Source organism: Syngnathus floridae, chromosome 21 (genome assembly GCF_059516105.1).
Source record: "Syngnathus floridae isolate MCC-2025c chromosome 21, RoL_Sflo_1.0, whole genome shotgun sequence".
Lineage (NCBI taxonomy): Eukaryota > Metazoa > Chordata > Actinopteri > Syngnathiformes > Syngnathidae > Syngnathus > Syngnathus floridae.
In genome coordinates, this window is record NC_142433.1 from 2,583,601 (window position 1) to 2,610,733 (window position 27,133).

At 43.3% G+C, this 27,133-nt stretch overlaps 2 protein-coding genes and 1 long non-coding RNA gene across 12 annotated transcripts; 1 reads left to right on the plus strand and 2 right to left on the minus strand.

Annotated features, from left to right (window-relative positions):
* Positions 1-1,085: 1,085 nt before the first annotated feature.
* LOC148379846 (uncharacterized) lies at positions 1,086-3,483 on the minus strand. 8 transcript variants are annotated; one of them, XR_015855181.1, is made up of 14 exons: positions 3,338-3,483; positions 3,142-3,248; positions 2,930-2,970; positions 2,800-2,853; positions 2,636-2,692; positions 2,479-2,521; positions 2,349-2,401; positions 2,193-2,264; positions 2,040-2,103; positions 1,882-1,951; positions 1,668-1,785; positions 1,490-1,602; positions 1,338-1,415; positions 1,086-1,270 (listed from the first exon to the last, which is right to left on the minus strand). It is a non-coding gene; the product is annotated as an uncharacterized LOC148379846 (long non-coding RNA). The 8 variants fall into 8 exon arrangements; XR_015855177.1 differs by lacking the exon at positions 2,930-2,970 and adding an exon at positions 3,000-3,052 and having other exon boundaries at positions 1,541-1,602; XR_015855176.1 differs by lacking the exon at positions 2,930-2,970 and adding an exon at positions 3,000-3,052.
* A 1,237-nt stretch (positions 3,484-4,720) lies between these two features.
* On the plus strand, positions 4,721-10,699 carry gpnmb (glycoprotein (transmembrane) nmb). Of its 2 annotated transcripts, none has more exons than XM_088366139.1 (12): positions 4,721-4,952; positions 5,168-5,323; positions 5,389-5,553; positions 5,632-5,805; positions 5,899-6,060; positions 6,146-6,469; positions 6,559-6,600; positions 6,703-6,876; positions 9,633-9,738; positions 9,814-10,034; positions 10,098-10,188; positions 10,275-10,699. In XM_088366139.1, the coding sequence occupies exons 1-12, from the start codon at positions 4,736-4,738 to the stop codon at positions 10,426-10,428; spliced, it is 1,986 nt and encodes a 661-aa protein (XP_088222265.1). In that variant the 5' UTR covers positions 4,721-4,735; the 3' UTR covers positions 10,429-10,699. The 2 variants fall into 2 exon arrangements, with proteins under 2 accessions (XP_088222265.1, XP_088222266.1); XM_088366140.1 differs by having other exon boundaries at positions 4,722-4,952; positions 5,389-5,532.
* A 979-nt stretch (positions 10,700-11,678) lies between these two features.
* Positions 11,679-26,118, minus strand: igf2bp3 (insulin-like growth factor 2 mRNA binding protein 3). 2 transcript variants are annotated; one of them, XM_088365861.1, is made up of 16 exons: positions 25,441-26,118; positions 24,638-24,698; positions 20,476-20,524; positions 17,862-17,913; positions 17,703-17,766; positions 16,590-16,868; positions 16,383-16,517; positions 16,186-16,308; positions 15,981-16,116; positions 15,735-15,860; positions 15,531-15,599; positions 14,767-14,886; positions 14,628-14,702; positions 14,404-14,535; positions 14,220-14,333; positions 11,679-13,863 (listed from the first exon to the last, which is right to left on the minus strand). In XM_088365861.1, the coding sequence occupies exons 1-16, from the start codon at positions 25,613-25,615 to the stop codon at positions 13,762-13,764; spliced, it is 1,812 nt and encodes a 603-aa protein (XP_088221987.1). In that variant the 5' UTR covers positions 25,616-26,118; the 3' UTR covers positions 11,679-13,761. The 2 variants fall into 2 exon arrangements, with proteins under 2 accessions (XP_088221987.1, XP_088221986.1); XM_088365860.1 differs by lacking the exon at positions 15,531-15,599 and having other exon boundaries at positions 25,441-26,115.
* Positions 26,119-27,133: the final 1,015 nt, after the last annotated feature.

A 27,133-nucleotide genomic window follows, 5' to 3' on the forward strand; every position in this document is an offset into this window, starting at 1 on the left:
ACTTGGTTTGCCTCAGTGTCATTGAAAACCCTGTCCAGAAGTGTGATGATGATGTGCAGTACCTGCCACTTAGTTTTTGTCACACGTCAGCTGTTTGCATATGCTCACCTTCCCCTGGTGGCAATTGTGTCATTACAAGTGAGCTTGTCAAGCACTTGAGCTGCACAGCCTATCGTCAATATTTGTGTGCAACTAAATTAGTTCCACGCAAACATTGACTACTCAAATGTTTTCAAATTGCATTTCTGTCTCATAAATTGTTAAACTGGAATGCAAGCCTTTGTGTTTTATAAGTACATATGCTTCACTTATTTGAAGTCTTTCATGCTAGGTGGTTACAAGAGTGGGACTTACGTGTTTGAAAGCTGTCTGAAGTCTTGAGGTGAGAGTTGCCTTTAGTCACTGCCATGGACACCAGTATTTGATATGTTACTCTCCATCTCACATGACTCAAAGTGACTGCAATTGTATTGCTGTCACTTTGAGTCATGTGAGATGGAGTGGAACAGTCAAAGACTAGTGTCCATGGCAGTGACTGAAGGCCAAAGCTCACCTCAAGTCTGAAAACTGCTTTTGAAAACCTAAGTGCCACTTTGCCCGCCTCCTAACTCCGCCCAAATTCAGGCTGACCAATCACATCACAGTACCTAATTTGCATAACCACGCCCACTTTTGAACAGCCAATCAAAATGCAGCATTTGCACATCTGACCAATCAGAATGCTTCAAATTGACGAAACCACGCCCAATTTAAATTCAACCAATCAGAGAACACCTCATTTGCATAACCACGCCCACCTTTCAACCAATCGTAGCCATTTATTCTCATTTCCCCACCCACTTCCAAAGCAATTGGCGAATCATGATGCAGTATTCTCGTTTTGGTCCCGCCCCTTTCTAGTTTTTCCTCCCAAAAATTCCCCCCCACAAAAAAAATCCAGGAAAAAAAAATCCAGGTAAAAAAAAAAATTCCAGGAAAAAAAATTTGCAAAAAAAAATTCAGGAAAAAAAATAGATTTTTTTTTTTTTAAAAGTTTGATTTTATGTTAGAAGAGTTGAGTTTGTGTTTTTCAAAGAAGAGTTGAGTTTGTGTTCTTTCAAATAAAACTTTATTTCCTTTGCAGAGTAAACATTCAATCATAAACAAGTTGGATGGCAGTCTTCTCCTGGCCGTGTGGAGAAGTAATCGGCTAATGGACAAGTCAGAGTGTGGACCCAAGATAAAAGGTGGTCGGCCAGTGGGACGAGCATGGACAAGTCAGCGTGTGGACCTAAGACAAAAAGAGATCTGTAAGTCAAAAGTTAAGTCAAATACTTGTGCATACAATGCTTTCTTACCAGTGCACAAGAAGAGTTTTTTCTGGCATCAAGTATTCAAAGCTGCATTAACTGGAAGCTGTTCATGTTTCTTGTTGCCTGCAGAGAAAAAGAAAAAAAATGAACAAAAGAAAGTTATAAGGATTGTGCAAAGTAGTCTTCTAAGATCATACCATCTAAGTTTGTATTTCTCCCACACAGATCTCAGAATTGGACTCCAGCACCTTGTGGATGAAGATGCAACAAGAACACTTTGAGTGTTGCAGGAGACTCTTGGTACTTCACCCTGGACACAAAAAAAACAGTCATTTGACTTTTGGAACATGTTAGCTGAAATGTGTCATCTCTCACCAGCAGAGGACTATTCCTCTTCAGGCAGTGAGGACCCAAGAGACGCTCAGCCAAAGCCAAGTAGACTTGAAGCTTTTGGTAAGTAGCATGACTGCAGCATTTCACCTTGTCGATCCACCTGTAAATAGAGGTTGCAAATCCAGGTCCAGAAAATGAAAGCCCTGCCACAGTTTGGCTTTAGCCACTGGTGCTTCTGCTCAGGGCGCTCGTTTACCTGCCAACGGAGTAGAAGCACTTGTGGCTAAAGTCAAACTGTGGCAGTCTTCAATTTTTGGACCTGCACTCTGAAATGAAAAGGAACAGACACAATGACTCCATTTTGGTTGACTATTTTTAACTGTAGATTTGTGCTGAAGCAGTTAGCACTCAAACCTCAGACGACCAACAGCAGGCCAAGCTCCTGAAATGTTGCAAAGACTCGCCAGGACGGACACACCTGCACACAAACGAGGGGAACAATCAAGCGTCAATTTTGTAAGTTTATTTGAATGTCTCAGTACTGAAAGTAGAGGCAGCTTTGAGGACCTTTTTGGAGAAGATTTCTCTTTGCAGGTGGAGGATCATGGTGACCAAGTCAGCATTCTTACTGGAACTGAACTGCAACGAGATGGAGAAAGAAGGCAATTTATTTAGTATTTTTTTTTAAATTAAAACATGCAACAGGGTTTGGTAGTGTGAAACCTGGCTGCATTTTAGACAGGAAGTTGATCACAACTCCATCGGATGGCCTGCACCTAGAACAACAAACTGTTAAGTACTTGGATTCATCCAGTTTGTATTTGCAACAGGTTGGAGATTAGCTTTTATTCACCACAGAAGTTCCATGCGGCAAGAACCCGGTCCTTTGGCATCACCTAGTGGACAAAAGCAGGAAGACAGGCTAAATGCCACTTGAATCGTGATTGTGTCACCTGCTGGAATACACTGTCAAACATTTGTGCATGGATGAATGTGCGCGTGTGTTTCACCAGTGATGAAAGCAGGACAGCGCTGGACTTCTCTCCAACCACCCACAGCTTGCTGGCCTGAAAGACATGGTAAAAAAAGTAAGTATTCTACTTCTAAACTTACAGCTTTGTGAGCCGGTTTGGCTTAGCTATGCTACATTTGGTAGGCATGTAGAGTTAAAGACCTGCAAATGTCTCATGAAGCCACGCCAATGACAGCTTGTCAGCCATTTTGGAGCCTGCAGACAAAGAAAAAGAACATGACTTGATTTAGTAACTTTAATAGATATATTTCATATAAAACTGAAATTTTGCCATTTTGTAGTCAATCTGGTCCTTGTGTTGCAAGTACAGGCCTGTGGACAGAAAAGAGATAAGCATTAACTTTTGTATCCACTTTGAAACTCATAGGTTCCGGCTCAATTTGAAGACTCTCACCTGCAGACAAAAGAAGACAATTAAAACGCATATGCATTATTGTGCATTTGTTTCATTCTGTTTGATTGTGAATTGTTTTGTCTACTTACCTTGAGCTAACAGCGCCAGCATCCAGATGGCAAATAAATGGTTTTTGGTGCAATTTAAGGCGTCCATTGCCAACGCACGTGCAACATTTAGCTTGCACCTTAGCACGCTGTAAGCAAGCCAAGAAGAACAACTCCATGTTAAAAGTAAGCAAAGGCAGTTTATTCGTAAAAGTAAGCAAGCGTCATTTGTACTTACCTTGTGTCTAAGAAAGAGAATACTCACATAATCGAAGTTTTAGATGAGCTGGTGGAAATGCGTGCAGAGCTGCAGGTGGAGGACTCGTCCGTCAGAGGCGGCGTGCAAGACTGACAGCTTCGTTTGCCCGACTTTTATAGTGTTCCGGTGATGACGTCATTGAAGAAAAAAGAAAACTCAGGTAAAAGAAAAAAGTGGTTCTCGCCGGCCCCAAGGCTGGGCTCGAACACGCACTCCGTGTTTGATAGGTATTGTCGTAAACCACTTGACTATTATCTGTCTTAGTATGGAAAGTTTGTTTGTCGTATTCATTGACTGGTATGTTAGTTGTGGCAAAGTCAAAGCTATATTTTAAGAAACCGAATTGTTGTTGAGTTGAAGATGGTAGAACGGTTTAAGCTTTTACCTGGTGTTCCGGTGACTCGAGTTCGAGTCTCACACCGTAAAATTTCTAAATGTTGACTTGAGCGGGAGTCGAACCCTAGTCTGCCGTCTCCCAGGCCAAGTATTTAACCACTCGGCCATCCTGCCGCGGAAATTTCGCAATTTAATTGTGTATTTCATGTGTATCTCTAAACTAAGCTTATTCCCTATAGAACTTGTGATGACGGTCCAACTTCAGAACATTCCTTTGGAAGGGGTCAAAGGCTGACGTCCCCGCTCGACCTTGTGACTGCACTCCAACCTAAAATTGAAGACTCACGTGACAGACTCGAGTGCAGTTTACTTTGCTTTATTGGTGATCATAAATAAAGAGCTTAAATTAATCACACTGGTGTCTTCTTTTCTGCTTCTGTCACAAAGAAAACATGGACATCCACTTAACCATACATTTTAAGATGCTTTGTTGACCGGGAGAACCCCGCTTGATGGCTGGTGGGTGCAGTAGGTTCCTCATGTGCTGAAAAAGGCGACGCACTCGCTTGATGACTCACCTGTGCACACCTGTTTCCAATTCACCTGCAGGTCTGACGTCACATCCACCAAGGCAACCTTTATTTTTTGCACACTAGCGCCCCCGGTGACCTGTCATGATGATTGCTTTGGCTTACTGAATGTGCTGCTTTTTCTTTGACCTTTAAAATGAAAATAAATTTGGGCAAAGACCTTGTGAGTGGAAGCAACGCTGAAACAATGATGACAATCACGTTGGATGACACACACAGTTTGTACGCTTCTGCTTTTGAGCTTATGTGGTGCAACAATCTCTGGCCCAACGTTGGGTCAGGAAAGTAAAGTCACAATCCCGTGGACGGTGTCATGAAGGGTTGCAGTCCAACCATGCATTCTTCTTCAAAAGTGAACAGAAGAAAAGAGGAAGAGGATGCTCCCCCACTCCTCATGACTTCCTCACGCACTCTAATGAGGGATGAGATGCGTCTCGTTAAGCAGCGTCACATGTCAATGTGCTCACCAGCACCAGATTTAATTATTGCCCACAAGCAAACAAACAGTCAAATCGCAGCAGGACGAGCAGGAGAGAGGGACAACATCACGTCTGAACTCAAGCAGAAGGACTACTTTACTTTTTTTTTTTTTTGGGAGATGGGAGTCTTGACATATATTTTATTGCTGGCATGCATCTATTTTGTCTCTCAAGCGGATGGACGCAAAAGTAAGATATTTTTAGCGGTTACTGATTTTAAATGAGCGTATTTAATACTCTATCTTGATTGGTACAGAAAATAACACTTTGAATATTTGCGATTTGACAGTGATGATTTCCTCCATCTATTCTATGAGACTATTCCAGAGTCTCATGAGTTTCATTAGCTGAGATTCCACTGAAGTTATTTTTTTTTTGTCTTAACAAGCGGTTTCTTTCTCCAGCATATGCTGACATGTTCCCCCACAAGCACATCCCCCGAGGAAAGTTTCCTTTTCCCATTCCAAGCATCCCCGGCTGGAATCCCGACAGCGCCCCGTGGGACGACTACCTCTACCCGCCCATGAAACCCAAACCCAAGGAGCTCATGAGAAGACGAGGTGTGTTCTGCTGGTCACGATATCATGCAAGCGTAGATTGATTCTGATCAAGTGTGATGTCACAGGAGGTAAACCCACAGTGCGTCTCACCAGCGACAGCCCCGCCCTCAACGGTTCCGTCATCACATTCACGGCCAAGTTGGAGTACCCCCCGTGCCAGAAGGAGGACGACAGCGGGGAGCTCGTGTGGGACGAGCACTGCGACGACGGTACGGAGCTGGAGGCCTCAGGTGCTACTCAAAAGGCCCCGCTGGGCCTTCCTAACACACTTTCAGAAGACCGCTTCACAAGACTTTGCTTTATTGCAGCCAATGGACAAATACGCTCAGGCTACGTCTTTAACTGGACGTCCTGGATTGACGATTACGGCTTTGGCAAATGCCCGGACGCGACCAAATGCAACGTGTTCCCTGACGGGAAGCCCTTCCCTCAGAGTAACGACTGGAGGCGCAAAAACTACGTCTACGTCTGGCACACCATGGGTGAGACGCCTCCACACAAGTAGTCCTTTCACAATCATAGTGGCTATAAAAAGTCTACACACCCTTGACTAAATCTTTTTTTTCTTGATTCAGGGCAATATTTTGAGTCATGTGATGGCCACTCTTCCAGTCTGTCCCTCAACACCTCCAGTATCCCTTTCGGAGCAGAGGTCATGGAGGTCATGGTGTATCGGAAACGTGAGCGCAGGAAGTACAGTCCCTTGAGTAGTGACAACACCGTTTTCTTCATCACAGGTAGAATACACTGTCATTTATGAGAATTTAAAGAGAACTAGAAACTTTCTAATCAAGAATGCTCTCTATGCTTGTCCGTATGAAGATTTGATTCCGGTGGTAGTGGACATCTCCCAGAAGTCTGCTGTCAACCAGTCAGCCGATAACGTGTTCTTCCGAGGCGAGGATGTAGTCTTCCGAGTGCATCTCCACGACCCTAGCGGCTACCTAAAGACGGCGGCGGCCGTCGACTATATGTGGGACTTTAGGGATGGCAACCAGGTGGTGACCCATCGCGACGTGACCACGCACACCTACAGCACGGTAGGCAACATGAGCATCAAGTTGGTGGTGGAGGCGGCGTTTCCAACAGAGTGTCCGCCTGCTCCCGCCACGTCCATGCCGACAACAGCCACACCACCCCCAACTGGTAACAATCCTATTTTTTTTGTCTTTAGAATAATTAAAAATTGTTGCTAATGATTGTTCTTGGTGGTCATGTTTTTGTTCCACTTTTAGTGCGCACCACATCTCCACCACCCTTAATGACGACCCCCCAAGGTGAGCATTGAAAACCCAAGGCAGCTAATTTGTATGTACCCTAAACATGCCTGCAAGTCCCGCAACTTCATGTAAACATCTGACTTCTTTCAACCATCTCAGCGATACCCACTTCATCTCCTGTCACCATGACAACAGAAACCTTCCCGTTCATCGGTTCTAGCGTGACCCCAGACTCGACCCCCTTTGCTTCGCTTCGCGCCAAACGTGTGCTCGAGGACAAGGAGTGTTTCCGCTATGTGCACGGAATCTTTGTGGGTAACATCAGTATCATTGGTAAGTGTCAGAATGCTCGGATTATGTTGGGTCTGGGCCAGGAGTTTGCAGTTTTATCAGTTTATAAATAATATAATACATACATATAATACATACAATATAAAATATTTATAAAGATATTCATCATTACAATTATATTATTTATATTTATAGACATTTTATTTTTAATGTTTTAGCATTTGCTTCAGACCTTTACCACAAGAGGGCGACAGAGCAATTCAAAACATCCATTTGTCATCAATTTGTACCAAGTGGAGTGATGAAAGTTTTGAATTGCTATGTCTATAAATATAAATATAATCATAACTATAAACATATTTACACATATTTTATATTGCTAAGTATGTTTTAATATTTATTAATATTTATAGTTTGTATTTTTACGTATTCTTTACTTATTTCTTATTTATTTGTATTTATTTTTATTTCCAATGGTTTTTAGCATGTGCTCCAGACCTTTACCACAAGAGGGCGACAGAGCAATTCAAAACATCCATTTATCATCAATTTGTACATAACCAAGTGGAGTGATGGTAAATAGATGTTTTGAATTGCCATGTCTATAAATATAAAATGTTATAATTTTAAAAAACCGAATATATTCATAAATATTTTTATTGCTATTTGTATATTTTACTATATATTTATATTTGTTGTTGTATTTTTATTTATTCTTTTTTATTATTTATTTGGATTTATTTTTAATGGTTTAAGCATGTGCTTCAGATCTTTACCACAGGAGGGCGACAGAGCAATTCAAAACATCTATTTATCATCAATTTGGACATAACCAAGTGGAGTGATGGTAAATAGATGTCTTGAATTGCTCTGTCGCCCTCCTGTGGTAAAGATCTGAAGCACATGCTTAAACCGTTAAAAATAAATACAAATAAGAAATAAAAAAAGAATAAGTGAAAATACAAACTATAAATATAAATAAATATTAAAATATACAAATAGCAATATAAAATATTTATAAATATATTCATAATTCTAATTATATTATCTATATTTATAGACAGAGCAATTCAAGACATCTGTTTACTATCACTCCACTTGGTTATGTCCAAATTGATGATAAATAGATGTTTTGAATTGCTCTGTCGCCCTCCTGTGGTAAAGATCTGAAGCACATGCTTAAACCATTAAAAATAAATACAAATACGAAATAAAAAAAGAATAAGTAAAAATACAAACTATAAATATAAATAAATATTAAAATATACAAATAGCAATATAAAATATTTATAAATATATTCATAATTCTAATTATATTATCTATATTTATAGACAGAGCAATTCAAGACATCTATTTACCATCACCCCAGTTGGTTATGTCCAAATTGATGATAAATGGATGTTTTGAATTGCTCTGTCGCCCTCCTGTGGTAAAGATCTGAAGCACATGCTTAAACCATTAAAAATAAATACAAATAAGAAATAAAAAAAGAATAAGTAAAAATACAAACTATAAATATAAATAAATATTAAAATATACAAATAGCAATATGAAATATTTATAAATATATTCATAATTCTAATTATATTATCTATATTTATAGACAGAGCAATTCAAGACATCTGTTTACTATCACTCCACTTGGTTATGTCCAAATTGATGATAAATAGATGTTTTGAATTGCTCTGTCGCCCTCCTGTGGTAAAGATCTGAAGCACATGCTTAAACCATTAAAAATAAATCCAAATAAATAATAAAAAAGAATAAATAAAAATACAATTAGAATTATGAATATATTTATAAATATTTCATATTGCTATTTGTATATTTTAATATTTATTTATATTTATAGTTTGTATTTTTACTTATTCTTTTTTTATTTCTTATTTGTATTTATTTTTAATGGTTTAAGCATGTGCTTCAGATCTTTACCACAGGAGGGCGACAGAGCAATTCAAAACATCCATTTATCATCAATTTGGACATAACCAAGTGGAGTGATGGTAAATAGATGTCTTGAATTGCTCTGTCTATAAATATAAAATATTATAATTTTAAAAAACCGAATATATTCATAAATATTTTTATTGCTATTTGTATATTTTACTATATATTTATATTTATATTTGTTGTTGTATTTTTATTTATTCTTTTTTATTATTTATTTGGATTTATTTTTAATGGTTTAAGCATGTGCTTCAGATCTTTACCACAGGAGGGCGACAAAGCAATTCAAAACATCTATTTATCATCAATTTGGACATAACCAAGTGGAGTGATAGTAAACAGATGTCTTGAATTGCTCTGTCTATAAATATAGATAATATAATTAGAATTATGAATATATTTATAAATATTTTATATTGCTATTTGTATATTTTAATATTTATTTATACTTATAGTTTGTATTTTTACTTATTCTTTTTTTATTTCTTATTTGTATTTATTTTTAATGGTTTAAGCATGTGCTTCAAATCTTTACCACGAGAGGGCGACAGAGCAATTCAAAACATCCATTTATCATCAATTTGTACATAACCATGTAGTGATGGTAAATGGATGTTTTGAATTGCTCGGTCTATAAATATAAATAATATAATCATATTTATGTTAAACTATACACATACATATGAATATAATTATAATTATAAATATGAATGAAGATAAATATACAAATATAAAATACACAAAAACGATAAGATGAACCTATATATAGGGTTTGCAAAGGACACTGATTCCGCTCCTAAACAATAGAGGCTCTCAATTGGCATTTGCATTGCTTTTTTTTTTTCCACAGAGCCCAAGCATCCACTCAAAAGCAAGACCAACAGTCGCATTGTTGACGTGTTGGCTGCCAGAGTCACCAAGACCGACATCAGCTTCCTGGTAAAATGCCTCGGCAGGTGTGTATGTTACCTTATCTCTAGCGGTTAAAGAATCATTGCACAAGTAAAGTTCAAGTCTTACCTCATCTTCAGCGTCCCCACGTCAGCCTGCACCATCGTTTCGGACCCTACGTGCACTTGGGTGGACAGCATCATGTGCAACGACGTTCCTCCTTCTCCAAAGTGTGAGGTGAACCTTCGGAGAACATTTCCGCAGCCGGGGACCTACTGCGTCAACATTACGCTGGAGGACTCTCGTAGCTTGACCCTGACCAGCACCACCGTCACCATCAACAAGTTGCAAGGGACTCCTGGTGAGTGATAGAGAAAGTGTTAGAGATACGCAAAACATTCATGGACAATTTCCCCTTCTGTAGAGTCCAAGAACCCTCATACTACTGAGGTGGTCCTCACTGCAAGTGCTCTATTGGTAGCCTTCTTTGCATTGATTGCATGTGTAGTTTACAGGTAAGTGAAATAGAAATATACATGAATATAAAATCAAATAATTGAGTAGCTGACCTGCATGCAAGACATTTTCCTTCTCTTTCCAGACGCTACAAGGTGTACCGACCCATCCGTAGGTCGCTGTTGGAGGATGCCGACAGACGCACTGGGGTTGCAGGACGCGTGATGCACTTGAAGGGGACGCTGTTTCCCTCAAACGAGGAGCGTCATTACCTGCTGACCGAGAGACATCCCCTCTAGGTGCCCTTCTGTCATATAGCAGTTAATGGTAAATCCATTGCATATCAAAGACGCCATTAAAGGCTAAAGATGACATTAACAATCATAAAAGTGTGTTGAGCTGTTGGCTGATGTCAGAGGAAATCACTGTACGTAATCATTTTGCAAGGAATACATTATGCAATATGGTGGTTCAAGAGATTCTAACGTTAAGTGTAAAGCAGTCAAGCTTGGACTAATAATTGGACATTAACAAGAATGTGATGACTAATAAAAGCTGCCAACTAACAAATCTCCAGAGAAATGTGCTTGCGTTTAATTACAGTTATAAATCCAGGATCATTCAAACACGTGCTACCTATGCATCCATCCTGTGGAAGCCACTTTTGCTTGTAATTTGGGCAATCGATACGCAAAGGAATAATTTGATTTAAAAGTAAATGGGCAATATGATCTCCAATACAAAGACATCTAGCCAATAGAAAAGACGTTAGGCAACCGAAATTATTATTTTTTTTGTCCTTTATTCAGAGGCATTTGACAAGTGGAACTGTGTGAGGGGGAGGTGATGGGGCACAAGCATGTTTGCAGATGGGGGGAGGTGGGAAAAGGGATTTTCATGCTGTAGTTAGAGCTCTTTCCCAAATAAAAAGAGGGAGGGGGAGACCCCGATCCCTGAAATCAGTCCCATAAGAGAATGTTACACAGCCAAGAAATGCTAACAGAAGAAAATGGCTACCAAGAAAAAAAAAAAATCTGCAATTGAGTAGCATTTGTGAAAGACAAAGGAAACAAGACAGCACTTGTATCTATTTTTGTAGACTTACAATTTAAGAAAAAAAAAGGCAGGCCCTTTAAAAAGCAAAACTGCATTTCCTCATCAACTATTGAAAGCTCAATCAAAACTGGTGATTTGACCTTTCCTTTTTCACAAAAAAAAAAAAAAAAACAAGCAAAAAGTTCAAATACAAGGAAGCCACACCACCAAAAAGAGAAAGCAGAAAGACATGGTGATGGTCGGAGGAGTTCAATTAAGCCAAAAAAAAGAGTACATATAAATACTGAAAATATTTTTTTTTGATCACTTTCGATAAATTTTCTCAATTCTAAAGAGTACATGATTTTTTTTAGTTTATGTTTTCATTCATATGCGAGGGAGGGAGAGGGATTAAATTCTAACAAATAGAATGCCTCTACTTCAAATACTTGTCTAAAGAGGTAGATCAAAACAAACTGCGGAGAGAAAAAAGGGGGCGTGGAGGTTTTTCGGGGGGGGGGGGGTCTTTTTAAGTATCACTTGTGCCACTCAGTTAAGCGAGATGTTAGGTATGGCGCGCCCGTGTGGAAACCAAAAAGTGTTGTGGAAGGGGAGGGGGGTGGGCTGAGGTATACGTGCGCGCTGGCGCTCAGTGGGGGGCAGGGAGGGGCGGGGAGCACGCTTAAATGGCACAACAGCCGCCCCCGCCCCGCCCCCTTTAGCTGAGGTAGACGGCGTTCTACTGTGGAAGCATGGATACACTCAACTTCTACCACAATCAACATTATTTACATTCGGCATGAAGACACAAATGAAAATCGATTTTTTTTTTCTTTTTCTTTCTTTTTTTTAACCGAGTCGGGTTTTTGTACTTCGTTATCCCTCCAAAAGTCAGTCTGTGTCACGGAAAACAAAAAACACTTGCGGGTCACAGAACGTTCAAATCATGTTTTAGCAACTCCCAAAAAAAAAAAAAAAACAACGCATCCATCAGTGCGACTCCCCCTACCCTCACCATGCAGTGATCGACGTTAACATAGGCTTGATTTGCTAAGCTGGTCGGGTTGGGGCGCGTTTGGAGTCCACCCTGCTCGATCTAAACCCCCGCCCGGACCACGGAACGGAATTCTAAGTACATGGACAAATTAAAAGTACCATTCCCGATAAAGTCAATCGCAAAACTAAACGGCATTGCTGTAATGGTGTACTGTACGGTTGGCATTGATTGGCATGGTGTTTTGTAATGTTCTTCAAAAAAGAGATGGTTGGACCCTCAGGGGGGGAAAAACTGAGGCGATTCTCTCTGGATACTCGTTGGTGTCAGCCGCCAGCTGAGGCGTGCCAACTCCGGCTCTGGGGCTGCTATGTACAAATAGACGTTATGTACAGGGTCATCTTTAGTCACTCACACACATGTACAATGCCACCATAAAGCACTAGAGTTGAAGGCAAGGGTCAGTTGGCAGCCGACCAAAATTTTAAATTTTTTTCTTAAAAAAATAAAAATGTTCAAAGACTATCAGCTTTATAAAGTATACAAAATACCACAAAAGCAAAAATTAAAAAAAAAAAGAAAGGAACATTTTTTTTTCTTATATAGTTATATATAATCATTTGTTTTTTTTTCTCTTCTGAGGTACTAGATCCTGAGGTAGTTAAGTAAAATGCATATTAAATTGGTTTAACTGGGCAGCAGCATTTCAGCACCATTCCCCGAAGTGTCAGTCACGGCGCTGCCCTCACCTCTAAATATATATATAGATATATATATAGATATTGGATGTATATATTTATATATATATTCATCTATTTATTTAGCACTATCTATAAAATGCATCCGAATTTATAAAATGCCACTTTTATTCGCCGGGCAGGACACCCAGTTTATAATCCACCCCTTCAGGGGTCCTGGCCTCAAACAATCTTTCCCCTAAACGCGGCCCTACCAATTTGAGCCAACTCTCCCCCCAAAATAAACCTCTGGCAGTCCCACTAGGACCGTGAGAGCAATGCCTTTTTTTTTTTTTTCTTCCTTTCAACTCATGAGAAAGCTTCATTAACCAATTAAACACTGAAAAGTATCAACCAAATCTGAAGTCAACCAAAACATCTTTGTCGGGTTTGAGGTACCACACCAAAGAGGTGACAGGAGGGGGATCCTCATTTTCTTCGTGTTGCAAAATAAAAAAATGGGGGAGGAGGGGGGGAGGAAAAAAAAAAAAAGAGATAGACACGCCCTTGAGGGAGGAGAGCGGTCGAGGGGTACGTACGCGCGAGGGCAAGGTGACGTCGATGGGAGCCCTCCGATACATTCCTACAGTGATGCAGAGAGGTGAGGTTGGTGGAGGTTTAGCGAAGAGGAGTAGGAGGAGGAGGAAGTGTGTGGGGGGGAGGGTGGGGGGGTCTCTAAGCCACACTTGAACGTTCAAGTGAGGCGTGGAGGGGCTGGATGTTTTGGTAGGCTTCTAAAATAACCTTTGACCCCTGAGATGAGCGTTGGTAACACCTCGTCGTCCAACCCCTGGACTCCGTCGCACCTGTCCAGCCAACTCGGGCAGCTTCAGTCACCGTTTTTCCCTCCGGGGCACGCCGGCACGTTACTTCCTGCGGGGCAGCGGCGGCTGAGCGCCGGGCGCCGGCTTGGGCTGCTGCTGTCTTCTCACCTGAGCCAAGATCTCCTGAATCTTCCTTTGGGCCAGCTGGAGGACAAAAAGTCCACATTTAGCAGATGGCTCGGTCAGAAGGTGCTAGCAAGGTTCTGAGATTTGGCTTTCTTGCCGCCATTGTGGTGGAAGGGAGGAAAAAAAAATGGAGCCACGTAAGGGGAAAATAATTCCTTGCCGAGGTTTGGTGCTTGAGAAACCAATTTCTTACAGCAGATGCTGAGACTTGACACCTCATTGGTGACAGTTTGGGGTCGCGACAAGGTGAAGGAATGAGAGTGACCCTCAGCCATTTTTGATCACTCACAAAATCATAATAAAAAGGTGCCGGTGTACCTAATAATGTGACTAGCATTTGTTGCTACGATCTCCGGCTATCAAATCCAACTTACCTGACATGCGAAGAAGTGTCCGCTGATTTTGACGATGACCTGGTCGTTCTCGTCGGGGGTCTGGTCCCGCGGGACCACCACCTCAGCGCAAGTCAGGTTCTGTAACTCGTTTACCTGCGAGCACGGGAACGAGCGTTTCACTTCAACGGCAGAGGCGAAACGACGGCGGCTCTTTCCCACTTACCGTTTTTCCACCTTTTCCGATGACCCGTCCGGCGGCGAAGGAAGGGACCTTGATGTGGGCCTCTAGCTTCACCTCTTCCTTTGGTCCAAAGAAGTTCTCCTCCTTCAGCTTGCCAAAGATGCGACACTGAGCCTGCAAGGCGGCAATCAAGCCAGGCAATAAGCTTTAAAGAGACCTCCGGTGATGTGACCACGTGGGCGGCCGAGCGGGAGGGCGTACAACACCTTAAACTGAGCCTCTGGCGGTCCCACAATAATGACCATCCTCTGTTTGGGATCCATGCCTTCCGCGGGGGCGATCTGAAAGCCAGCAGACATTCAGCAAGCGTACCACGTGTTTGGAAGGAAAAGCTGGATTCCTCACTTTGATGGAGGCTCCGGCAAAATGCGACAGCTGCTTGATGTGTTGACCCTGTTTTCCAATGATGGCTCCCACGGCAAGCGCGGGGATGAACAGGTGGACCGTCTCAGATTCCGGGTGTCCCTGGTGAGGGAGAACATATTGTTGTTAATTGAGCTCGGACGCCGTCGCGCCACTGAAGCTCATCTGGTGTGATTCTTAGTGCAGACCGACATCGTCCAGAGTGTGCTCTAGGCACTTCATTCAAAGCCAGCTCAGCTTTAAGAAAAGCACAAGTAGTCAAGTTAGCCCTAATTGGACTAAATATTTCCAGCGGAAATATTTAATATCTTAAAGCCGCCATGAGAAAACTGCACAAAGTCACAGAAGAATAAAGCCTGCAAAATAACGTAATACGATTACGTTTTTTTTTTTTAAGGCAATCAGATCATTTTAATTCTAGAAAACGGTGAAAAAGCTCCCAAAGGCACTTTTGCACACACTAACAGAAGCTCTCATGCAAAGTGGCGCAGCACGTCACCTGCTCCCGCTCAAAGTGCTCAAGTCAATCACACACTCAAACATGATTGATTTTGGATCGAGACCAATACGCCAATCAATAAGTCAGCTCGCGGGGGCTGCCTTGGTGTCACGGTAGCGTTCCTTATCTCGAAAACACGACGTGGCGGCTAGCGGCTGACTTGTTAGATGCGAGCCACCCTTTGTCGAGTCACCTCGCAAACGAGCAGCCACAAGCCGTGCAAAGCTCTTTGGGACAGGTGACTTACGGCGAGGGGCTGGCTGCTCGCCGACATCATAGAAGCCCAAAATGGACCCTCGCCCCCATAAGGACTCCACTACAGGAAGAGAGAAACATCAAACGGGCTTGCTCCCGACTAACAAATGACATCTCCGCCGTGGACCCAAACACGCCAGAACGAGTCCCGCTTCAGAGCGGGCTAACGAATAGCGTTTGCTAGCTCGTCACTTACTCCGAACGCCGAGCCGCCGGCTCCGGGGGGAGGGACGTGGGACATGGATGGACCCATGCCAGGGGTGCCGCTGGGGAACAATCCCAGAGCATTCAAGTTTAAGCCCGGAATCAGGTTGGACTGGAGCTGCGGGGGAAACCACACTTTGAGTTGACACGATCAACAACGTCTTCACCACAAAACCACTTTGCCGCAGTTGAACTGATTTTTTTCCCCTCCAACTCAACTCGGCAGACGATGACTCACGTTCATGGCGGCCATGTCGCTCTCGTACGACTCTCTGATCTTCTTCATGACTTCCTCCTCTGCTCTGGCGCACGCCTCGATGGTGCCCTTCACGGTGATGGTCCGCTCCGGGTTGTACAGGGTCAGGTCCTGCAGACTGCGCAGATCCGGCCAGGTGAGATCTCGTATCGACCTCGAGAGCATTGGACAATTCCAAAGTTCTTACGGCGAGATTGTGATTTTGGTCCCCGTGTCCTGCTCGATTTTCTTCAAGTTTCGTCCCTCCTTCCCGATTAATCTTCCCACAAAAGTGTTGTGCACTAGAACCTTCAGTGGGATCTCCTCAGTACTGCAAGACAAACACGATCAATTCACCATCACGTGAAACATCAGCTGACTCCTACCGACTAAGCGCAAACTCACAACTTTGTGTCGAGTGCTTCCTTCTGCATGATCTCCATCAGGGTTCTGCAGGCGTTGGAACAACCTTCAGCCGTGGAGTGAATGGTAATGGGCTTCTCTGCCGCACCCGCGTTCTCTTTCCTGTGAATGTCAATCCTGGAACCAAAAGCAACACCAGTTAGCGCCGTGGAGTTTGCAGCAGCTAACTTCTCCCTTCCCGCCACTCACTTTGAGTGCGTCTGTTTGGTGACGTTCCGGATGGTGGCCCCTTCCTTGCCGATGATGGCCCCGACGAACTGCGTGGGGACCAGCATGCGCAGCGGGATGTCCGACTGCACTTTGGGTCGGGCGCCGAGACTCGGCGAGCCCGACCGCGGCGGCCCGCGAGCGTTGAAGCCTCTCCGACCTCCCGTGGGAGGACCCTCCGGTGCGGCCGTCTCGTCTGGGATGTAAGACACCTTCAAAGCGCAGTTCTCCATCATGGAGCCGTTGAGCTTCTCAATGGCCCTAGGGGACAAAGATGGGGCGAAGAATTAAGAGCGGAGGGAGTCCAACGGGGACAGAGCAAAGTAAATCAGATTAAACGGTAGGACGCCGCTTCGATTAGATCCCCTTTTAACATCTGAGAGAGAACGCAAGCAGGAACGTCCAGCCGCAACGCACGTGCTTTGTTTACGATACACCAACGCAATTTTGTAGTACACAATGATAAGTGTGTTTTATCACACACTCCGACCTGAATTAACCGCATGTTGGAGTGCGGCGAAATCGCACACGTGCCAATAAATTATGCACAAAGTCAACTGTGATAAGCTCCACCATGGATGAATGGATAATGTTTTGTAAAGTTAAATTAAGACAAATGTCGTTGTGGTAATATGTTGTGACATAAAAATAAATTGGGACTTTTTAGTGGAAGGCAGAATAATTTTGTGCACCGACCTTTGGTGGAAAAACTAATCCAGTGTTTTTTTTTCTTCTCTCCAATAAATTTTGGGAAACGCTAAGCTCCAAGCACATCCAAATTGAGGCCATGATTCATACGGAGCTTGCTCGGACGCTCAAACAAATGGAATGAATTCACGTGAACAATTACAAATAACGTTACGTGAACTTATCTCCGAGCAAGTGTGATTTATGTACACTAGGGGGCACTAAATGGCAAATTTAACCCCATTTGCTTCAATCACGGACATTGGCCTTCTTGCCATTGCAAGCGACGTCAGGTTGACTTGATTAAGTGTACTGCAAAAATAATGACCATTATTTCTAGTCGAGAACGAAGAGGAGTGAGAAGAGGACCGTGTGAGAGTGTGTGTGTGTGTGTGTGTGTGTACTCACTGCCTGGCCTGGTCCTTGGCTGCGTATCGAACATTGACAACTGCAGTCTCGGTGTCAGTGTTGACTGTGAAGGAGCACACAGCGGAGACATTATTGACCATTTCGTACGCTCACATGAAAGGACATTTTTTCCCCAAGCATCAAAAAGCGTGCGGTCACCTTGTTCACAGCATTCTACAGCACCATACTGGGCCAGCACCCCATCCAAGACCTGGGGAGAGAAAAACCATAATTACGAGTCTTGGCTTCGACTGGGACTTTTTGTTGTTGAGCGTGCACAAGTATCTATCCGTGGCAACGATTCTGAAATGCATCTTCACTACATGATTGTTAAGATACTCTAAAGATCTCGTAAGCTACAGTTAGAGCTACGTAGTACCTCTTGGGCGGCATCATTGCGGGAGGAGAAAAAAAAAAAAAAAAAAAAGGCAGACATTTTTGTACAATGCTTTTCATTTATTTCACTAGATTGTGTAATTTTACGGCCGGGGGTGAATGATGAATGAGCTGCTTTGGTTGAATTGAACAAACAAGCTAAATTAAGATGCTTGAATCACACGCATTGTATCGCAACTGGAAGTGGGGGGGGGGGGCTTCTTTAAAAAGCTCCAATATGGATACGATGCATCAAGTTGGCCACCTGGAGACCCCAGGATTCGAATTCATCGATTTGGTCAACTGTGGTCGAGAGGGGGAGCGAAGGATCTAAGCGGCGCCGAGACCTTTGACCATGCTCCGTTGAACGTCAGGCCACGCCCCCAAAGAGCTCAACCCTACTTTCTAGCCAACAAGACTTGGCCCCCCACGCAATTCCACGCACGCACACACACACACACACACCCCTGAGGCAACCCACCAACCAAGAAGCCTCCCGCCTCTCCGCTATGTCAACTCCAAGTCATTGGCTGCACCTCCAACAAAATGCGGCGTCTGATGCCGGCTGCTGGCTGGCTGGGCCGCCCGTCCTTCCGCGGGGGCCGGCCAATGAGAATCCAGGCCATTCAGGAAAAGGGTGGGGTGCATTCCAGCAGGAAGAAGGGGCTGGGGGAGGGGTGCGAGCTCATGCTACACATTCTGTGAATCAGAGCACATGGACGGGAAGGAAATGGTCCAGGGCCACCCACCCACCCAACACGGCTTGCGAACACGCCACTATTCGCACCGGCGTGCTCACGTCGAGGCGCTGTACGCGCCGCCGCCATTGTCTAATCTACCTGATAAGATACATACAGGGCCTTGGCATCAAAAGATCCCAGATTAGCCTATTTTTTTCCAAACCCTCCCCCCTCCCAAGGGAGCGGGAGACCTCTTCGTCACCTTTGGAGAAGGCAACCAGCTCCCTGGGCTACATGCTAGTAACACGTGTGGAGCTAGTTGCAGGGACATGCAAGGAGGCGAAGCCAGCTCATGCTTTCCAAAAAAAATAAAAAAACCACACAGAGCCGGTCTATGCCTATTTGAAAGTGAAAAATTATCACATCATGGTTACCATATGAACAAGCGTGTCATTGAGGAAATTCTGAATGATTCTTTCCCAAATGGAAGAATACGACAAGCACACGCTGGCACAACCGAAGCTCCATACGTAGAGAAAAAAAAATGGGAGTAAGACGACAGATAGTCAGCCATATCCACGAGTTGAGGAAAAAAATTAAAACAAGGCAACATATTGATGTGGACTTCAAAGTGAAGCCAGCATGGAAGATGAAGTGGAATTTAAATATGTGGCCCTGCTTACGCACACTGTTGCTCAACTATTTACCACTTTTTAAAATACACCCCCCCCAAAAAAAAAAAAAAAAAAAAGTGCAACACCAGCACCCCTATCTGCTAAGATTGCAAATTTTAAAAAGGCCTTCCTAGAGTACATTTAATGTTTGTCTTCCAACAACTGTGAAACTTTAAAATCTTCTTGTAGTGGGTAAAGCACGCAACGTGCCAAAACATTTGGAGTCTTTCATTTTGCATGCCAGCAACCATGAAAGGACTTAAGTATTTTATATACGGCTTTGTGGTATCTAGACAACTTACTTTTCTTTTTTCATCTATTATAATTATTTTTATTTTTGTGTGTGTCTTTCTCTCCCACTCAGACAGACACACACACACACACACCGACTGCCGATGTTTGAACATAAAATTTAGTCATGAATTGTGAAAGGAGTGGAAGTAGTAAAAACAAAAGTTATTTCCAAAACAAAAGTTAATCACATCATAATTTTCTCATCTATCTTTGACAATTTCTCTAATCCATATCTTTTTGCTTTCACGCGCACACACACACACACACACACTCAGCTTTAGCTTGGACACTAGCATAATCATTTGTGCTGAAAGACACCAAGGATTAGTTAAAGATGCAGACACACACACACACATTTAATACACCGTCAAAAAATGTCAGCCAATTCATTTGGAGAAGCAAATGACAAGATGCATTCCTGCACATTTCTTCTCAAATCCAACCAACATGTTGCCCCTCTAAATTTGTTGTGCATTTTTTTAAAAAAAAAAATAAAAAAATCTGCGGCTCCAAATTTGAGCGTAACAATGTCAAATCATTTGTTCCGACCACAGTTGGCCCATGACACGGTGAGCTCGCTTGGCCTGAGCTGAGGTGCAGCCATGTGCAAAGCAATGAAGCATGTGCTACGTCGACCCCCCCCACCTCCCCCAGCCCCAAATGGAGGGCAGATGACTCCAAAAGGCATCAAGAAGAGAAAGAGGCCCGCGTTGTAGCGAACCCTGGAAACAAACAACTGTTAGCACTCACCTCCCACCGCATGTCAGGCGGGATGTTCCTGATCTGCAGTTTACAGCTCCTGAGGAGAGAAGAAGGGAAGATGATGTTGAAGGATCGCTAAACAGTGATAGAACTTGACAGTAGTTCTCATAAGTTTTTATTTTATTTTATTCAATAAAAAAAAAAGCAGGGTCAGCATTTATTCTAGCCTTGCGAGCATCGGTTTATGTGATGTTTAAAGGTGAAAAAATGTCAAGTGTGAGCCATTGAGAAGTTTCTGCTGCAGAAACTGGAGCTATGATGGGCAATTATTTCCAATATGACATCAGCAGGTGCAGAGACCCTCCTACTAATGGAAAGATTGAATTCAATTGGGTGATTTTAATTGAACAGGAGGGATCTTTTTGGGGTCACAACCACAGGCACAAAGGAAGTGTATGGAAGGGACTTCAAAAAAATCAAAATACATTGGGAATAAAAAATGGCGTCATCTAGAATGACTCACACTTTTTCACCCAACTGTTGTGTCAGAGGAAAAAAAAAAAAAAAAGAAGTGGGGTGGGCAACTCGAATGGGGAAGAATGAAATTCGTGCACTTGTAGCTCCAGCGAAGATGAGCGGAACTAACAGTGCTGACTACTTCGAAAGTCATGTTCGTCATTAAAAGCATTCGGGGCCCCAATTAAGACACCGAAACCAAAACGTAGCGATGAGATGTTTGAGGCTTTCGAGTGTTTGCCTGCAAGAGGACGCTTTATAGAAACGGGAGGCCACTCCAAAGTCCGCCGCCTGTTGACAAACCTGAAGGGCCGTTAATGTACATGAGGCCGACTCGTGCTGGCGCAACAATATGGCACACCAGAAACTAGCTCAAGCACATAAAAAAAAAAAAAGCACATTTTAAATCTCAAGGCCTACATCCCAAACATATACGAGATGTTAAAAGGACATCTGAAGTTGCTTGTGCACTTCTAAAAACAAAACTAAATGTACCGTAACCATCCAAGGGGTGTACGTTACTCGTATTCACACTTCAATCGAAAATGTGTAAATAGCAAAGAAAATTCACAGATAACCTCCAAGAGGAATTCCAGCCCTTTCCGGCCAACTGTGTGCCATTCCTGGCTGATCCGTCCCACCACCAGCGCCCCCCGAGCCCCCCCCTCTCCCACCCCACCTCCGCCTCCAACCCACACATTCTGTATGCTCTGCATTGCGGTGGGAACGCCATGTGAAATGTGCAAATGCACCAGGGCCGAGCGACCTATAGCTCCACAGACACAAGAAGTCAGGCAGGGTTAGGAGGGTGGGCTGGGGTGGAGTAGAGTGAAGACGAGTGGACCCGAGTGGGGGTTGGGTCCGCTATACATTCCCCGGTCCCCATGCAGCCTTTGATTTGGGGATGGGTGATTGGGGTGTGGTGGAGGGTGGAGGGGGGGGACTAGTCCTGTTTCAGGCAAGGGTAACAAGGGCCCACTCTACTCGGTGGGGGTGGGGCCCCGTTGCCATGGACACGGACAAGTCCACTGACAGGAACATGTAGAGCTGGGCGAAAAGTGGGAGGAGGAGGTGCTGGGGGGTTGAGTAGCGACTGGGGCTGGTTTGTCATGTGATTGCCGAGACCAAGCCGGGGCCGGGCCGGGCCTCCTTATCTACTTTCCCAATAAACCAGCTTTGTACATGCTAACCTATGGGCCCAAAGGATGGAAAAAGGGGATGTGATCCAAACATTAAAAATATATCCATCTCCTATTCAACAATTGATTCAGGTATGCACTGGTTCTGACCGAGTGAGTTTCACATTGGTCAGGTTCTGCTGGCCCTCCTACACGCTCAGGGCCTCGCCGTGACAACGCCTCAAAAAAATAAAAGACACATTCAAGAGCTTGAGTTTTGCGATGACTTGCTCTGCAAGCTCCCTCAGAACATTCCAAAGAGTTGAATATTTTCATCCAGACACTATAAGGTGACTCAACTGAAAGGACTGTTGCACATTTGGGGTTTGGCCGCCACCCCCCCAACCTCATTCACAAAATACGGCGAAAGTCAAATACAAAGGCTATGTTGACGTGAGGCTATGTAGGAGTTGTGACACAACAAGGGGCCACATTCATAATTCACCCCTCTTTTTTTTTGCAGGTGGGGCCCCATGATGACCTTGTGACCCAAAGTTTGCAAACCAAAGGAGCATCTTTTAGCATGTTCTATTTTCTTTTGTAAATGGTCATGCACAAGGACTCAATTGTGATGAGTGCTCGAGTAAAGGCAAGCGTATTTGCTTTGAGTGAGTTTAACAGCAGTATCGCGCACACGCACACACACACACGCTTGCTTCGTATAGCCACGCCATTTTTTTTTCTCTTCTGTACATGTGACTCAGCGGGGATTTTTGGTTGTGCCTGCTTCATTCCCCCCCCCCCTTCTCCACAAGACACAAACGTGACCCTGGGAGTTAACTCATACCGTATACAATAATCACAAATGACTCACAGTTGCGGAAGAAATATATATATAATTTTTTATATTAAAATTAACAATTAAGAGTGAAAGGCTACAGTTAAATTTTCTATTTGCAAAACATATATACACATCTTTTTTTTTTTTAAATACAAAAAAAATACTTTTGATTGATCAGCTTATTTTCTTTTTTTTCTTTTTAGCCAGACTTTTTCCCCATAATTTACATACATGTGACAGGATAAAAAAATCTCATTTTTTGAAAACTTACGTTGTTTACAAAATGATTTTCAATTTAACACACAACACCTAAAAGGTTCAACTCTGCCACATTTTCTCCCAATAAAACAAGTTGTGTATTTTTTTTCCCTCCGTAACTGAAGTTTGCTCCAGCTGAAGACCTAATTTCTCATGTTCATTATAATAACCATTAGTTCTTATTGGTTTCATGAGCTCTGCATTCTTTTTGGATTTTTTAAAACGTATTAATGGAATCCCACCCCATGTTCTGCCTTAACCCCAAAATGGACATTGTACATGCATCTTTCCTGACTGTTTATAGCACTTCCCTTTTTTCTGAGGAGTCCAAAGGTTAAAGACGTGGTGATTGGCCAAGCCCCCTCCTCCCATCCCTCCCCCAGCTGATATTTGCAGAATGCAAAGAATGGCCCAGCATGAGTGTGTGTGTGTGTGTGTTCGTGTGTAGCCCATGTTGCCTTTACTATCCATTTGTGTTGATGAAAACTAGTTTAACGACACGTTGTGACGTTTTTGTTTTGCAATGGGGGCTGAAACTAAACAGTTAAATAAACAAGCACACACACACACAGACAGGTTCGTGTGAAAAACTTATGAATTCAGTACACCTATCTAAATAGTTCAAAACAAATTTCAGCCTAGCATAAAAAAAATGCTTATGACATTCTGGCATAAAATCTACTCATGGGAAAATTACGATTAGTCTGAGGTAATTGACATGTCTCAAAAGATATCATTTCAGCCTCTTTTAATCCTTTCAACTTGGCAGCCAATTCAAACAGACACATTGCATACAATACGTGGAGCCATGACGAGAAATCAATTAACGTGCTAGCTCAGACAATCAATTTATAAAATGGAATTTTTAAAAAAATTTGTGAAGGCTGTGGGTGTGCCACCTTCCCAAAATATGCACACGAGGACCCAACTCAGATTTTGAAGCAAATAGCTCAAACGTCGTTAAATTGCCAATACAATGGTAGCGGTGGCGAAGAGTTGTGCAACGAGATTTTGCGTGACTTTAGGGGCCCCCAAGGCTTCTCATTCTGCTTTTAGCGTCCGTCTCATGCAAGACGAGAAAAAAAAAAAGAGGGGCGGAAGCCAGCATGCAGTGACAGAGCAGATCCTTCAAATGGACGACTCCATGAGGCCTGGACATACGTACGTCTGCTGCTGCTGTCTCCAGCATTTTCTCGTGCAGCCTTCACAATTGAGGGAAGCTTTTTGTATACCCAGCTCGTTCGTGTATGCACAGGTTATATTTTCAAAACAAATAAGTACAACAATAATGTGACGGTTGAGCCTAAAAGGCAGCACCCCACAGTCACAACAGGGAGGGGGGAGTAGCTACAACAAACCATACGCCCCTTTTCATTGACCCCCGCAACATTTAGGGGGAGGGGGCGACTTAAAACATACGTAAAAATAATAAGCCCAAGCTTTCAGCGAGAGAACCACGTTATAAGTTAGAACGTACCTTTGACGTTTTGGCACAGAGTGTTCCACATCGAGAAGTTTCCCATGGAGTTCAACTTTACCTACAAAAAAAAATTCATGTAAAAACAATCATGCATTGATCGTTGCTTGTGTAGTGTGAGACATTTCTCATTCGTCATTTAATTCAATACAAATAAATCCACAGACGTGCATTGGACGTATACTAGCAAACAGCCACAAATGGCTTTGCAAAGACGAGTTGCAACGACAAAAGCGTTTAATTCACTAAGGGAAAATACCTTCTTTGTGCCGAGGAGCAACTACAAGATTTAATATTTAAAAACTCGTGCACCCAAAAGCAAAAAAAAAAAAAAAAAGCAAGTATGTGCGCCTCATAGTTGGCCTACATTTCAGCAAGACAATTAAACCACCTGGTGTGTCAGCATGAGCAAAATGGCTCCACAACACAACGAGCGACTTGTGGGCCACAGGAGAAGGCTTATGGGACTTTTTGAAAAGACGCTGGCTTTAACTACTATTTGAGATGGTTCGGAAAGCTGCAACACACTCACACACACGCGCACACGACGACGACGACCTCTAACCCGAACCCGAGCATAGGCCCGCTGCAAGGTTCGACTCCTCAGTAGAACCCAGTCGAGATTATTTTCAATGAATCAATAATAGTTTTCTTTTTAGGGAAAACACTATAAGATGCATGTATATATAGAATAATACATTCGAACCTCATACAATGCTCACATGCATTTCTCTCTCTCACACACACACAGACGCGCGCGCACACACACAAAACCCACTTTCACGCAGTTGCAAACGTCTCACCTGAAAGAACATCGATTGCCTTCATTGCAGTCTTCTCATCGGGGCAGTCCACGAAGGCATAGCCGCTTTTGACCAGAAAGGGACCACTGTGGGGAATGTTCCACGTCTCAAAGATAGTTTCGAAGTCCTCCTCGCTGGCCTCGGCGCTCACGTTGCCAATATATAGCTTATTCATGTTCACAATCAACAACAAAAACAAACAAAAAAAAGAACCACCAAACAGCTCCGATGGCGGATGTGTGGCGTTTGGAGAAGCCCCAAAACAAAACAAAAAAAAAAGGAAAAAGAAATACCCTCTCGTGCACTACGGAGTGGACAGATAGATTTAAACTGGCAGCCTCGTAGTGGCTTCGCGCTCCCTCGCCCCTCTCTCTGCCTCTTTCACCGCGCAATAAATAAACGCTTAATTATTAATCTTGCACGCTCTTCCAAACGACGATGAGCCGGGTAGGGAAGGGAAAAAGGAGGAGAAACTACTTTGTGTCTTCCTCCGAAGAGACGGACAATGTCACACACACACGCAAAGGCAGGCACCCGCCTCTGGGTCGACTACACTAAGAAGAAGAAGCGACGAAGAAGAAGAAGAAGGGGAGGAAAAAAAAAATCCGCTTCTATTCGGTTTTTTTGAATGAGCCACGTGTTCAAACTACAAATCAGCCGACACGTGAGGAAACCCAATTGCTCAATTAAGTGTTTGGGATTGGGGAAAATTGCTCGGGAATCTGGGGTGGGGACAGCTGAGGGGGAGTGGATGTTTTTTTTTTTTTTTTTTTAAGGAGGGGAAGAAGAAAGGATTGGTGCAAAAAGGAAAAGAACCTGAGCAGCGTTAGAAAAAAAAGGAGGTTCCGTTAGAGGCTGCTGTGTCTTTACTAGAATCACATCCGTGTGCCTTTCTCTGCATTAAAAAAAAAAAAAGGAAACTCTTCGTTTTCATTGGTCGTCGGAGCTATAGTAAAACGCGCGCGCGCACGCGCACGGAGACGCAGCTTAAGTAGAGTGATCGCGCACTAGGACGAAAGGGGGGTGGGGCCATTCATAAATGATGTTGCATTACTATATTGCTAAAAGAAGACAAATACGTGACATGGGATGGGGAAAAAGGAAAATAGCGTGACCCGTGATCCTCATCTGGGCCCTAGCGCAACGTGGGAATGACACGTATTCCTATTCAAATGAGGGGCGTCCATCTTTCCTCATACGCCTCCCCACCCTCAATACTCAAGCAAAGTCAAACAACTCGCCGAGAGGACCATAACCACCCCGTGGCTATATTTAGTTGCTGTATTCATTCGGTTTCAATGCTTCCACGGTTCTATTTTACTACTAGTTGGAGCCGGCCATGTGGTTGAAGCCTTGGCTGCCATGTTGCCTGCAAGGAGGAGGGGCTTTCAAACATGGCGTCCTAACGTATGGTCCAATTGAAACACAAGGAGTGCATTTTGAAAATGTACACATCTGTTACGTATAGTCAAAGGTCATGACAGACAGCCCACAATATTAGGTACACCTGCACAATTGAATGCAGTGTTTCAGATTGAGCCAAGGCTCATGCTTTTCATTAGGGAAATCTCCTAGCATAACCATCAAGCAAAAATAACACAAAAATACTGAAATAATGATCATAAGGAGTGGTGGAAGTGGATGACCATCTAATTGTTATGCCTGTTACTATGCATAGCTTGCAAAGCTAGAT

Excerpts from the sequence above, each read along its gene's own strand:
- gpnmb (XM_088366139.1), top strand. The coding sequence starts at position 4,736 with ATGTCAATGTGCTCACCAGCACCAGATTTAATTATTGCCCACAAGCAA. Across the intron at positions 10,035-10,097 it reads CAAGTTGCAAGGGACTCCTG|AGTCCAAGAACCCTCATACT; the intron begins GTGAGTGATAGA and ends CCCCTTCTGTAG. Across the intron at positions 10,189-10,274 it reads ATTGCATGTGTAGTTTACAG|ACGCTACAAGGTGTACCGAC; the intron begins GTAAGTGAAATA and ends TTCTCTTTCCAG.
- igf2bp3 (XM_088365861.1), bottom strand. The coding sequence starts at position 25,615 with ATGAATAAGCTATATATTGGCAACGTGAGCGCCGAGGCCAGCGAGGAG. Across the intron at positions 16,309-16,382 it reads GAAGCACTCGACACAAAGTT|TACTGAGGAGATCCCACTGA; the intron begins GTGAGTTTGCGC and ends TTTGTCTTGCAG. Across the intron at positions 15,861-15,980 it reads GCGACATGGCCGCCATGAAC|CTCCAGTCCAACCTGATTCC; the intron begins GTGAGTCATCGT and ends TTTCCCCCGCAG.